We start from the raw sequence: 13,996 nt of genomic DNA on the forward strand, positions 1-13,996 counted from the left end.
CCACCACCACCACCACCACCACCACAAATTCCACCCCTTAATAGGCACTAGAGTTTGCCACCCCATGTAGAAGCCTTTTGGTCGCCATCCATGGATGGCGTCAATAGCATCTTCCTACACAACAGTGACTGAACGGAGGGCACAAGAAAATGTGGGAATAATTTACACTTTCTCACTGTACTACCATCAGAAACCATAATTAATCATGATAGAAAAAATGTGGAAGCCATCTTGGCTGGTGAGACACACAGTGCCTGTGAACAGGCCTGACACCTTTAACAGCTCCGATGGCCAAATAGGAACGAGTGTCAGAGTGCTTACAACTAAGCTCCCGTCATGGCAGCATTTATCCCATCTTCTTCAAAAGTGTGTTTGCTGCATGATGGTTCTCATGAAGTGTAACTGTTGTAAGCCTTTCAGATATTATATTAGAGACAGTCCTTTAAAAAGTGTCAAAGTAGATGCAAAAATAGCAAAAATTCTTTTATTAAAGGGTAACTTTGTTTTGTTTTTTGAACCTGGATTTCCCCATGTTTTTGTGTCTAAATGACTGATGGGAACAACAATCTTTGAAATTGTTCAAGCAGCACGCCAGACTGCTGGGGAAACAAGCTGCAATGTAACGTTAATGGGCAATTGCGCATCGTCAATTTCCGTCCACTTAAAGTTCTGTTTTGGCCACTGACAGGCTCAGATTATTATTCTAAGTGTCTGACAACATTATGGAAAGAATCCCTACAGAGATTGACCTTTTTGTTAAAGAGTACAATTTTTTGGTTTAATATGAAACTCGAAATCAGCATCACCAAACCCACCAGACTCCATGTAAATAATCAGTACTTTTAGTGTGTATAGAGCAGCACATTTTTATATGTGAATGACTGAATTAAGGGTTTATTCAACCAAACCAGAGTGGTGATTGTTAGACCATTGTAAAGATGAACCAAGACGGCTTTTGATTGTTTTATTTTGTTTATTTTTGTCGACTTTAACAAAGGTGGTTTCAGAGATGTTACATGATGAACAACAAATTCTTACTCTTTAACAATAAGGTCTATCCATGTTGGGATCCTTTCCATGATGCTGGCAGACACTAAAAATAATAATCTGAACAGTGGCAAAAACAGAACTATTAGTGGACGGAAATTGACGATGCACATTTGCCCTTTAGGGTTACATTGCGGCCCGGTTCACGGCTGTGGGTTACAGCGTTCTCGCTCAATACTGGACCAATTTCAAAGATTTTTGATGACACATGAATAAAATAGCTTCCAAAATTAAATGTAATGACCCAGATTTGTTTGAACACATGTTAAATATGAGCTTTAGGTGTTTACAGCTTTTAACTCTTGTGTCAGCTTGTTGTTTTAAGTTGCACAAACAGTCCACTAACCAAAGCATCTGCTAATCCCAATAGATCCATATTAATTATTTCTCTTTATCTCCCAAATTACTCCCTTAGTACTTTTAGAATCAAGTAGTTTATTCAGATTCTCAAGTCCTGGTGAAGTAAGTAGAATGTGCTCACCATAAACATTTATAGGCTGCACTTGGTGGTGCAAGTAGATCTATGACTCTCAGTGTTTGACATGCTTGACAGAGTAATTATGGATACGAGTCCAGTGCTGTAATTTGACTGTGTTGTGTTCTTAGCAGCCAAACTACATGACAAAAATATTTCCCTCTCGCCTCATTTAGCCTGGCTGCATGCTACTTCCGAGTACCTGTTAGTGGTAGTTACTGTGCTTGAGCATGTGCATTTGCAGAAATGCTTTCATGGCAGTGAGTAGGTGTATGTGTGTAAAGCCACCACTAGAAAGTGTTGAAAGCCTCAGCTAGCAAGATCGCATCCAGGGTGACTAATAAGCTTAACATGAGCACGGCTGTGTTCGCAAGCATGGCGCGGTGAAAGAGGTCTTCAATGTTGAGAGAAATGCAGAAATGGCTCCCTAGGCTGCTACTAATTCCTTCACCCCCCTCAAGCTTCAATCAGACTGTGAACCATCTCTCTGTTAGCTATGGCTTCATAGCTGTTCCAAACTGCACCACGACAGTACAAGGGTTTGCAAACAGAGGACCGACTGCATATAAACACGTCTACGGTGTTATGAGAGAGTGGTTCATCTGTGGCTTTATTGGCCAAAGTTAATGCAAGAATTTGCATGTTACACACAGACAGAATATTTACAGTATATTGATATTGTGCAGATTATAAAGGCCAAAGCTGCAAACATGTCAACTATTAAATTACTCACCAACTTTTTTTTTTACATCGGTTTGAGTTATTTTTTTATGAAAACAATGTAAATATTCTCTGATTCCAGCATGTTAAATGTGAATATTTTCGGGGTTTTTTCTCTCCTCTGTGACAGTAAACTAATTATCTTTGAGTTATGGACAAAACAAGACATTTAAGGACTAGGGCTGCAATCAACAATTATTTTCATATCTGATAATCTGTAGATTATTTTCTACAAAGGGGTCTATAAAATGTCAGAATATGGTCGATCGGTGTTAAGATGACATCGTCAGATGTGAAATATATTCAGTTTACTGTCACAGAGGAGTGAAGAAACTAGAAAATATTCACATTTAAAAAGCTGTAATTACATAAGTTTTACTTTATTTTCATAAAACAAACTACTCTAATTACAAATTACTCAACTAATTGATTAATCTTTGCTCTTTTCAGGAGGTCACCTTGGGCTTTGGTAATCGCTGATCAACATTTTTCACAATTTTCTGACATTTTATAGACCAAACAACTAAAAATGAAAAAAACAGATCAATTGAAAATAGCCAATAGTTGCAGCCCTGTTATAGGTAATAAAAAGCATTGCCTTGTCACATCTTACATCCTGTGATGTGTTTATTTGATTAAAATGTAGCATTGTAGCATTGTAATCCATGTTTTTGTGCTCAAACTGAAAAAGTGCTTATGTAATTTTGTTAGATCTTGTTTTACAGTCCTCCGTGATTCGTGATTCCCTTTGCACCGCTGCCTCACTTCTCTGTTTGGCAACCCAGCGGGGAACTTGTTGCTGTGTTTTCTTTGGGCCTACAATATGCAGTTTGTATCCACATGTGACTTTCCTTTGACCATGTGGCTTTTACAAGTGTGGATTTATAAGCCACTTCACACTCCACTCCTGTGTGGGAGGGAGGCTGAGTTAAAAATAGGCTGGTTTGGAGGTAGTGTGCAGCCCGCACTGTGTGAGGCGCTTAAGAACACACTGAGGAGTATTGGCATTCTCTTTGCATATCATTTATATGTGTCAATAATCAATCTGAGTGTTAAGCCAGTATCTGTAGTTGTTACTGGCCCAAATCGTCTTGCATAACAGTCTTAGAGGCATCAGTAGCATTTAAGTGGCAAGAAGCATCGAGATGATATAGAGTTTAATAATGCATGTTGGGGTCCCTGGGTACCCTGGGTACCCATGTGCCCGCATGTAGGGGTTTACGCCTCGATGCAGTGGCTGCAGGTTCGACTCCCAGGTTCAACTAAAATGCCCAAAAAATAATCTTTAAAAAAATTAATAAATGTAAATTGCGTTCTCTGTAGATTAACTAAATCTAAGACGTCCAGTGGCTTCACTAACAAAACTTTTACAATTACTTTTATTTCATATACCACCTTAAAGGGACATTCCAAGGATTTATTATGGCACATTTACCTTGCACTTGTACAATTTTGTCTGTCTGTATGTAACTGTTTTGGAGTCAATTAAAAACGACAACATTTATATTTTTAATACTGCAGCAGGTTAAGCAAGGCTACTTTATTTGTATAGCACATTTCAGCAACAGGGCACTTCAAAACGTTTGAAATAATACAAGTTACAGTGCAGTACAAGAAATTAAACATTAAAGAGAAGTTAAAGACAGTTAAACATATAAAAGCAGATAAAAGAGCAGATTTTAGGGACAGTGTATAAGCTGCTCGATCTACCGGTCAGTTTTCGTTCCTACCCTCACCTATGGTCATGAAGTCTGGGTCAAGACCGAAAGAACGAGGTCCAGGGTCCAAGCGGCCGAAGGGGGGGGGGGGGCGGCATCTCCCTTAGAGATGGGTGAGGAGCTCAGTCATCCGAGAGAGACTCGGAGTAGAGCCGCTGCTCCTTCGCGTCGAAAGGAGCCAGTTGAGGTGGTTCGGGCATCTGGTAAGGATGCCTCCTGGGGGGTCCCTAGGAGATGGTCCAGGTACGTCCAGTGGGATCAGGCCTCGGGAAGACCCAGGACTGGTGGAGGGACGTCCAGCTGTGAGGAGGCCTGGGGAAGACCAGGACTAGGTGGAGGGACGTCCAGCTGGGGAGGAGGCCTCGGGGAAGACCCGGACTAGGTGGAGGGACGTCAGCTTGGGAGAGGCCTCGGGGAAGACCCAGGACTAGGTGGAGGGACGTCCAGCTGTGAGGAGGCCTCGGGGAAGACCCAGGCTAGGTGAGGGACGTCCAGCTGTGAGGAGGCCTCGGGGAAGACCAGGACTAGGTGGAGAGATTATATCTCCAACTGGCCTGGGAACGCCTCGGGATCCCCAGTCGGAGCTGGTTGAGTGGTGGGAAAGGGAAGTTTGGGGTCCCTGCGGAGCTGCTGCCCCGAGACCCGAGACGGATGCAGATGAAGATGGATGGATGGATGGATGGATGGATGGATGGATGGATGGCTTCCTTGTACAAGTTACAGCATACGTTCTCTGAGTACCTCTCATATCCAAGCTAAAGGGGTATTGTAACTGACATATTCCTAATCAAAGCAACGTAGCCTCGAATCACCAATCAAATCAGAGCCTTGTGAATCGATTCAGGAATTCAGTGGCGATAGCCAGCCCTAATTTATGTCTCTGTGTAGTAATAACACTAGAATAATGACATGATTCCCCCAAAATGCAGTTTCTTTCTCACCCAGTTCCTCTGTGGTAGATTACCGCTCTGCCCTTCATGGCTTCCTGTTAAGGTGGTTTCATAATGCTGCTCGCAGTGAGGAACAATGGGCTTTCAAAGCTTCTGCAGATGAGATATTGGGGGAGGGGGCGGGGGGAATTGTTATTTCTGACCCACGAGGGCCTCCTCACCTGTAAGGATGGTGACCTCTAGGTGAGCGCCACAGCCCCCCCTCCCCTCCTTCTATCTCCATCTCATTTTTGGGTCTACGCCCCCCCACACTCTCTCCTCAGGATTCAATTACGGCTGACTGGCTGACCCTTGACCTCCGCTCCAACGGGACAACCCTCCTTTTCTGACCCGCTGTTACCCCTCCCCATCACTTGCTCTTTCTGCCTCTCTCACTGCTATCCTGCCTCCGAGGTGAGGCCTTTTTTATTTTGTCGTTAAAAAGTCCACACATCTTTGCTCTGTGAATTTACATGATACTAGATTGTATATTAAGTTAAATTTAAAATATTTTTAAATACCGTAAAACTGACATTTTTATTCATCATCTGAAAAATGTACTTCTACAGTTGTGTTTTTAGAGTTTGTGTTTTTCTGTATTTACAGATCGATCTTTCAACCTTGCTCTAAGCCGCAGTCGATGGTTGTTAAGCCACCGCCGTGTCTTAATCACAACACAGATACCTGTTAATTACCAAAACGAGTTCAAGTATTTTTGCTACTTAAACAGGGATTTGAGATCGATGCGTGGAGTTGCCCCGGGTCGAGCGGCGAGCACAGTTGACCATTTAATGAAACGTTGCAGGAGATGAAGAACAGGGAGGATAAAGCAATGGGTATATTAATAGGCAGCTGCACGGATGACACTGTTTGGGATTGGGTCAGGGATAAAGCATGAACTTGTAAACTCACAGAGGGGCCTTCTCATCCCTCCCTCCTCGCCCCCCCCCCCCCCCCCACCCTTCGCTAACTCATTCTCGCCCTTCGTGGTGTCATCAGTTAGCAGCGCTGGGCTCGATAGCCCGGAGCAGCGATTAGACATCTCTCTGATTCTCATCCCCAGCAGAGTTCACTCAAAGGTAAGCCAGTAGTTCACATCCTCAGAGACACTGGTATTCCTCTGCCTTTCTTCTCCCAGCGTCTTCTGTTTTGCAAATAGCGTATCTCCTCGGTGCTTTTGGCAAGGAGTGGGAGTTTCATGTCATCTCTTGAACATATAACAATAAAAAAAATGGTTTTGTTATATTTGTTTATTTAAAAAAATAACCACACCTGTAAACCGCGATAAATGATCATACAGAGGTATTGAGTTCATGGATTTAGGTGACTCTAGATTTCTGAAGAAAGCACCTTTCCCTTTCCTCTCCGCCCCTGGCCAGTAGCCGTGACAGAGACGCCCAGACGCCGGCTGCAGGGTTTCTTCCAGCCGCCTGGCGGTCCGAGGCGTGGTCCCACTGGGCCGTTTTGCTGTGATCACAGCAGGAAGTGGGAGGTTAATCCCAGGAGAACGCAGGCTCAATCTCCAAGAGTGGGAGTTTCATGTCATCTTTTGAAAATACGACTTTATAAAAATCTATTTTAAAAAAGAAAAGAAAAACTTCACCTGCATATCCATGATATATAATCATGAAGAGATAGTTAGTTCAAGTATTCAGTGACTACGTTTACATCAACACAATATTCAGGTTTTTTGCCCTTATTCTGAAAAAGTCAATTTTCCGACTAAGCTGTGGCTTATGAAAAGTGAATGTTCCACTAATATTCTTGTTTACATGCAGCAGTGCAAAATAGATTTAAAAAAAAAATTGGTGGTGGACTTGTTGGACCGTGCGAACACAGCGTCCCCCTTTCTTTCCTTCAACCAGCTTCTTGAAAAGTTATATATATTTGTAGCGCCCCCTAGTGGCCAATGTTCGTCAAATTTGTTTCAGAGCCTCAGAGGGTCATAGCAAGTAATATTGTAAAGTTTGGCTTTGATAGCATTTATTTTGGCCGAGATATGGCAAAGTTGGTGTTTTCATAGTTAGCTACACATATTTGTTTGCCCGTAATATGGGCAATTTTTATTCTATAAATAATCTTTATGCAACTTTTGTCAGGTCGGTCTGGAGATGCTATGTGGCAAGTTTCGTGCCGATCCATTGCACGGTCTCGGAGGAGTTCGAAAAAGTTGTTTTTTGATAAATCGCGATTTTTCACGCATAAAAGTCCTGACGGAAGTGGGCGTGGCCTATATCACGAGATTCAGTAGGATCCAGGGAACGCGTGGATCTAAGGTTTTTTAATATCGGATGTACGGTTTGGGAGTTATAGGGCAAAACGCGTCTTTTCTGGTATAGCGCCACCTAGTGTCGGAAGTGGGGCGATTTTTTTGCACCCGAGGTCTTTGCGGAGTTTCGGACCAGTCCTGAAAATGGCGCGTCGCTACCATGTACGGTTTAGGCTGCAGCACCAGTTTTATGCGGGGAAGAATAATAATGGAAAATAATGGAGGAAAATCCTAGCGAAAACAACAGGGTTCCACAGCCCTGCTGCGTGCACCGCGTATCGCCTTGTGATGACCGCGGTGCACGCATCCTCGGGCTTGGACCCCTAAAAATCGCTGTGTTTTTCCTTCTTTTCTTTTGGCCATGCATCTCTATCGCAGCCGTGCAAACTGTGTTGGCTGGTCTTGTTTGTGTACGGTAACCGTAGAGAAAGCAGGCTCAACCCCCCCCCCCCATCTCCAGCCTGTAATAGGCCCGATGACACTCTGTGGTCTGTGGACGACACCTACCCAAATTTCACTTCTGCTCGGAGCTCTCAGATTATTTTGGCATTTTCAAAGTCATTTAGAAACCATTACTGAGTATAGCAGAGTGGGCAGCTGACCTCTCATCTCTTCTACAATAATTTACATTAAACTAGATTTAAAAAAAAAAAAAAAAAGATTATACAACTAGTAGATCTGACCAGCCATCTGATTGGTCAACTAGACATTTAGGACGTGCTCAAATCAGCATGACAGCACACTAAATCATTAAATACTACTAAATACTCCATTTCCATGGCGACATTACAGAGTTGAATCAAACTGTTTTAAAACATGTGCATTCATTAAATAAATCAGGAACAACAATGGAACACAGAAACTCTCCAACATATTATATGAAGTTATTAATCAAAATAAAAGACTCATTTTTCTTTAATAACCTTCTGGATTTAACAGTTACTGGAGATGTTTGGATCACATCAGCTGTTCCGATGACTCGACGCTATGTTAAAAAACAGCTGCTACATGTGAAGTTTGTGGACGTACAGGAGCTAAAATATGTTGAGGGAAAAATATTTTTTGGGACAGATATCTTAGTTATAACAAGATTGAGCTTGCAAAGCAGTTTTGTGTTTATAAATGGGAATTTATTTTGTTAAAAACCCATGATCCCTTACAGAGCTAACGTTAGCTTACGATAGCTAGCTGACTAAACAGAGAGCGACTAAATATCAACTCTGTTGCTTTTTTTTTTAAATGTTGAACTGTCTCAAAATATGAATTCGGCTTGATTATAACTTAAAAATTGTTGGTGATCGTTGTATAATTGCAACATTACACTTGAGGGTGTGATTTAACGTAATATTATAGGAACTTCAGACTTCAAACTTGGGCGTAATATTGCTTTATTAAGCACAGAAGCATTAAAACAAGTGAAATTCTTCACTAATAAATAATAATACTAATAAAAAAAATGGCTTTGTGTGTCCTCCAAAATATACAAAATTAAGAAGAGAGAGTTTCAAATGATCATCAAAGCTCAGATGTAACGTTTCCTTATTAGTTATTATTAGCTTTTGGAAACCGTTCCTTCCAGTAACCAGCCATGAGAATTAGCCGTGTTAAAACATGTTTTGATATACATTTAGTTTGTTCGAGCCCTGATAAATAATTTCAGATGGCAGAATATGCATCTGTTTTTCCCTGGAGTCTTTCACACATATCTGCGCGTAATTAATGTGGATTTTGACAGATGGAGAAAAAAAAAAAAGTGTCCTCGTAAGAGAGAGGGGTACATGCCACAATGTGTGAAGTGCAAGCAGGGGGGGGGAGCCTCTTGTATTATTTGCTGCTCGTGCCAGCTGGACCAGCCAGATTCTTACAGGTAGAGACTAAATATGCGCAGAAATAATTGAAATCTGGTGCCCAGGCCACCATAAACAGGCGCTGTTTTTTAGTTGTTATACTTGGAAATCGTGTAACGTTCTTAATGTTGTTCTAAATTTGGCTTCAGGAGAACTAAGCCTGCCCTATACAGTGTATGATTTTCCATCCATGCTAACTTTCGTGAAATAACCGATAAAGTGCTATTTCTTTCAATGATAATTGTGACTGGAGGTCATTTTTAATTTAAACGCTTAAATTGCCTCTGTGTGTGTGTGTGTGTGTGTGTGTGTGTGTGTGTGTGTTTGTGTTGTTAGAAACCATGCTATTTCTCAATGCATCAGGGTCTGACTTAAATATTAGTGTAACTACATTATCACAGTGTTTTTTTTTGCCTGGTAGCAAACATGTACAAATGAGGATTACAACTCCTGAGAAGGCAACAGGTCATGGTTGGTAAGCTGCCCGGGGGGGTCACTGATATAGAGTCACTTTTGACAGGCTGTGGAGGAGGCTCTATTGTTGCCGGTGTGTCTGGATGTTACCTGCAGGCACTATCGCTGAGACTACAGTATTATCCTATTATTAGGCTTAGTTGTTTACGCTTATTACTGCTTGTCAGGTAGGCAGAGAATCCTTCTGAAAATGAGCATCTGCAGAAAAATACATGACTACCTCTTTATCTCGTTCAAGTACATCGGCTTACGATAATTTTCGGAGGCCTTTTAAGAATGTCTTGATAGGAACAACAAACAGGCATGTAGGGTTTATGTTTACGAGCATTTGATTCTGTGAAGGGTTTCACCGCAGCACAGACAGACAGTGTTGTTTGGCAGTCAGTGTAAGATTGTAAAAACACACATCTGTTTTTAAATACTCAAAGCCAATATCATTATGGTCTCGCTTCAGTTGAAAGTACATATACAGTAAAAGAGGACATCGTGGATTGAAACACTGAAACAGCCCTGATTAATGTCTCTGTTTGTAGAGGAAGTGAACAAAATAAAAAAAGCCCATCATATGGTCTGGCAGATTTTGGGCGCAGGACCAGGGATGACAAATGTGCTCTCGCAATAATTCAATCTGCTCTCATAATTCTCTAACTTTTAGGGACAGACAGAATGAAGATTTTCCGGCAGTTAAGCCGCCAAGTCAACGTCCAATAACTGTGATCAAGTGTTAGTTAAGATGCTTTTTCTCTCACTTTATGTATTGACAGATTGAGGGGTACAAAGATACTGTGTAAGTGGCAGAAAGTTACTGTGAATATGTTAACGAGAGGATTTGGTACCGGATCCAAAATGTTGTCATTTTTATTGATGTCACAGTAATGATATTAAGTTTAAGAAATAACAGAGAAGAGACAGCTACAAGAGTGCACTGCAGTTAGTGATTAGCATGGCAACAGAACATAATCTCATATTTATATTTATTTATATTTTGTTGCCTTGTAATAACAGTTTTATTTCATGTTTTTTACAACAATACAGTCATGTAATACTTTGTTTTCTATGCAACATTTTTGCTTTTACAGCTGAAGTAAGACTGTTAAAACGATGTGTCAAACCAACAAAAGTCAAACCCAACCTTCGGGTATGAACTGTGTTTGTGTGCTTTGTGTGCTCAGTTGAGAAATTAAAGAAATAATTATTCAAATATTAATCACGATTAAGATTTCGCCCTAACAAAAACAATGTAATCGAAAAAAAACAATTATTTTGCACATTACATTTAGCAACTAAACTCTTGTTTCGTCATGTGTTCTGAAGGGGAATTCAAAAAGTTCAAAAGGGAACAATGTTCAAGGTGTTTATACGGTTGTTGTTTTTTAATTCATTAATTGCAACGTCTTTCCAAAAGTCAATGAGTCATCTTGTAAAATGATCGTGATTTCAATATTGTGATTTTTTTTCTCCCATAGTCGAAAACGTTGCTGCACTTTAAGGTAGAAAAATTCAAGAAAGTAAAGCGGAGTGTTTGGTTTGAAGTTTTTAAGAGATGGCTTCAGAGCCTTGGGCGTTGTGATGGCACAAACGGCACATTTAGAAAGTGAAAGAGATCAGGAACTGCCTTTGGGGCCGATCACAATGTGTGTGGTACTGGTAGTAAAGCTTAAGCTTTGTCTGTATTACAAGTAATGATATATAAATCATCTTCTGTTTGCAGAATAAGATGTATGTTCTGGTGATGGTGGATCGGGATGCTCCGAGCCGCGCCCAACCAACGGCTGCTTACTGGAGGCACTGGCTGGTCGTGGACGTGCAGGTACAGTAACACCCTTTTCCCACCAACATTTGCGTGTATATGCTGGTTTCTTAAACACCTGTAAACCTGCTAAAAAAAGCCGAAAAAAGACTCCTTTCCCATTGCCAGAAAACAGATGTTGTTAACGTTTCCTGCTACAGCTTCCCGATACAATGCACAAAACTGCTGTAGATTCACTTGATATCTTTGCTCATAAACTTTTGCCATTTCACCGTTCACCGCCACTTGCTCACTCGCTCTACCACACACTCCCTAGATGCCACACACACACAAACACACAACACACTGGCTCTGTTTTTCCTCTAAAAGACATATTTTACTCTCACAACACAGGGTTGGTAAGCAGTGGAACGCAACATGGAGGGCAGTGAAAATGTTACGGTGGTTACTCCTTTTTCATATCTAATACTTATTAAGTCTCTCTTTTAAAATCGGTGCCGACTAATTTGACGTTCGAGCGCAGCATTTTGGAGATGGACTGAGATGTGTCCGAGATGACAAAGGTCACCAACAGAGTCAACACGTGTCACAGCATTTAACCAGAAAAGGGCCAAACATTAGCTACTTTTACTTTACCAAGGTGTCCTGTTTTCATTGTTGCCTATCGGAGCTGGAGCGGAGTAATACTGGTGCCTACTGCAGAGTGAATGCCAATTGTAACCTTTCCCACAAACCAGATATAGTGGGTGTAGGTGGATTTTTTGGCCAGTGGGAAAGGGATATAAGTCTGCAATAACCTCTGCTCTCACTTAAAAACAGCCTTGTGTGTTTGGGTGAGGGTGACACAGACAGCATTTGCTATTGGATTAGTAGCTCAAATGTTACAAATTTATGAAGTAGCGATTGGATTTTTTTTTTCTTGAATATTGTGCATTTTCATAATCTCGGGGTCTCACTTGGCGTGTCGTGTGTTTACATTTGCACCGGGGCCCGATCACAGGGCTGAAAAATTATCAATGGTTTTTTTTAAGCCTAACTTGGTTAAAAAAAAAGGGGTGCCAAGTTTAAAAAATGTTAATTTTTCATATCATGTATCTTGTGCAATAAATGCCTGTGACAAAAGTGTGGGAGTAAGTCTTTCTAAATGGCTGTGAAAGTTTGCAAGGCCCTGTCAGCAGCAATTTCCCTCCGCTGCAGAGAGCCTGGGACGTGTCAATGCAGGCGTGTGAGACTGAGATTGAGGAGAGCAGCATGCGAGGCGCACACTCTTTCTCCCATAGAGCTCCAGTCCCTCAGCTCCCCCTCCAGTGGAGAGATCTTGGCAGAGTGTCCTCCCTTCATCTGTTCCCCCAGGCAGAGCAGCTCCCCCAATGATCCACACTTCTCCATATTTTACACCCCCGAAATGGGCACCGCTCCGATCCCCTTATTTCTCTTCATATTTCACTCCTTTTTATCCGTTCGTTTGTGTGTTTTCACATTCTTGCATCCCAACGCCAAATGCATGTTGAGTTGTTGATTGCCTCAAATATTTTGGAGGTTTGCAGATATCTTCTAATCCCGCGGGAACCGCGAGATCAACCCGGTAGATTAAGACTAGTGGTCTGAAAAAACAACCACACAAAGACGCTTCGGTGATGCATCACTGCTCCCGTTTTCGTTTTCTAAGGCGTAGTTGCACACTAAAGTAAATGCCACATTGATTCGTAGATCCAAATGTGATGTATCTGGGATATATATATTTTAGTAAACCTTTTCATGTATTGAGAATTTCTTGATTCAGCTTATCGGTGCTCGGCTTTAGAGATGATTTATGCAACCCCATTCCTGTTTGCCTGTAGGAATGTTTACCTCATATCACTTGCATATTTCAATGATGTACAAAAAAACAAGTAATTTCCACTTTTGTGAAATTGCATTAGGCACCACCTTTGCTTCTTACTTCTTAAGCCCGTGACGTCTGTCTGGCCGTGTGACCAGCTGTGAATAAACAAATGTCTTTCAAGTGCTCAGACGGACCACGTTCTCTCCAGCAATTCAATTTCCTGTCACTTGTGTGGGAGTTGACCTGCGTTGCCCATGTAGGGAGTGGCCAATCTGACGGCATGCTTTTCTGATTGCCACTGGTGGTTGGTCAGAAGGGTTAATGAGCCTTTTGAGTGATGCCAACCTGTAGTGGGAGGTGTTTAATTGACCAGGGTGGTTGGGTGACATCACACACAACCTCCGTTTTTTTTGTTTTTTTCCCAGAAGTCGATGTGAGTGTTGGATTTTGTTTCAGGGCAGTGATTTTGACGCCAATGTAGGTCAATTCATGAGCATATACAGTATATATACAGTATATATAATAGGGCCGCCCCCTCTTTTGTGGATTAGTTTTGGTCTTAGTCGACTAAGATTTCTTGACTCGATTAGTCTTTTCTTTTTATGTTTTTCATGCTTAATTTATTTACAAGAAAATTATGAGCCCATCTCTGGTAAACACAAAATATAAATTGCTGTTTTTGTATGATTCTTTGTCAGTTTTACGGATCTGTGGATTAAATTGACTAATCGATTAGTTGACAAAATCTATATATATGTAAATGTATATAACACTGCTGGGTGAAATCATACATCATTTTTTCAATATGCATATTAATCACCCAGTTACTCCCTCCAGTCCCCTGCTACGCCATAAACTACTACACCTAGTATTTCTAGTCATAGTTCCATTATCTCTATCAGTCCCTCCAGGATTTCGCGGCCTTTTTTTGAGATTGTTGCG

The 13,996-nt window shown here is 41.4% G+C and overlaps 1 protein-coding gene across 2 annotated transcripts in view; it reads left to right on the top strand.

The window, feature by feature from the left end:
- The window catches only part of pebp4 (phosphatidylethanolamine binding protein 4), an 83,397-nt gene that overhangs the window by 22,201 nt on the left and 47,200 nt on the right, over positions 1 to 13,996 (top strand). For both annotated transcript variants that reach the window (XM_032517054.1, XM_032517055.1), the window contains exon 4: positions 11,191 to 11,289. In XM_032517054.1, coding sequence (XP_032372945.1) covers positions 11,191 to 11,289 — 99 coding nt within the window. The remainder of the gene's footprint in view (positions 1 to 11,190; positions 11,290 to 13,996) is intronic.

The sequence above is a fragment of the Etheostoma spectabile genome, chromosome 5 (genome assembly GCF_008692095.1).
Source record: "Etheostoma spectabile isolate EspeVRDwgs_2016 chromosome 5, UIUC_Espe_1.0, whole genome shotgun sequence".
Taxonomy (NCBI): domain Eukaryota; kingdom Metazoa; phylum Chordata; class Actinopteri; order Perciformes; family Percidae; genus Etheostoma; species Etheostoma spectabile.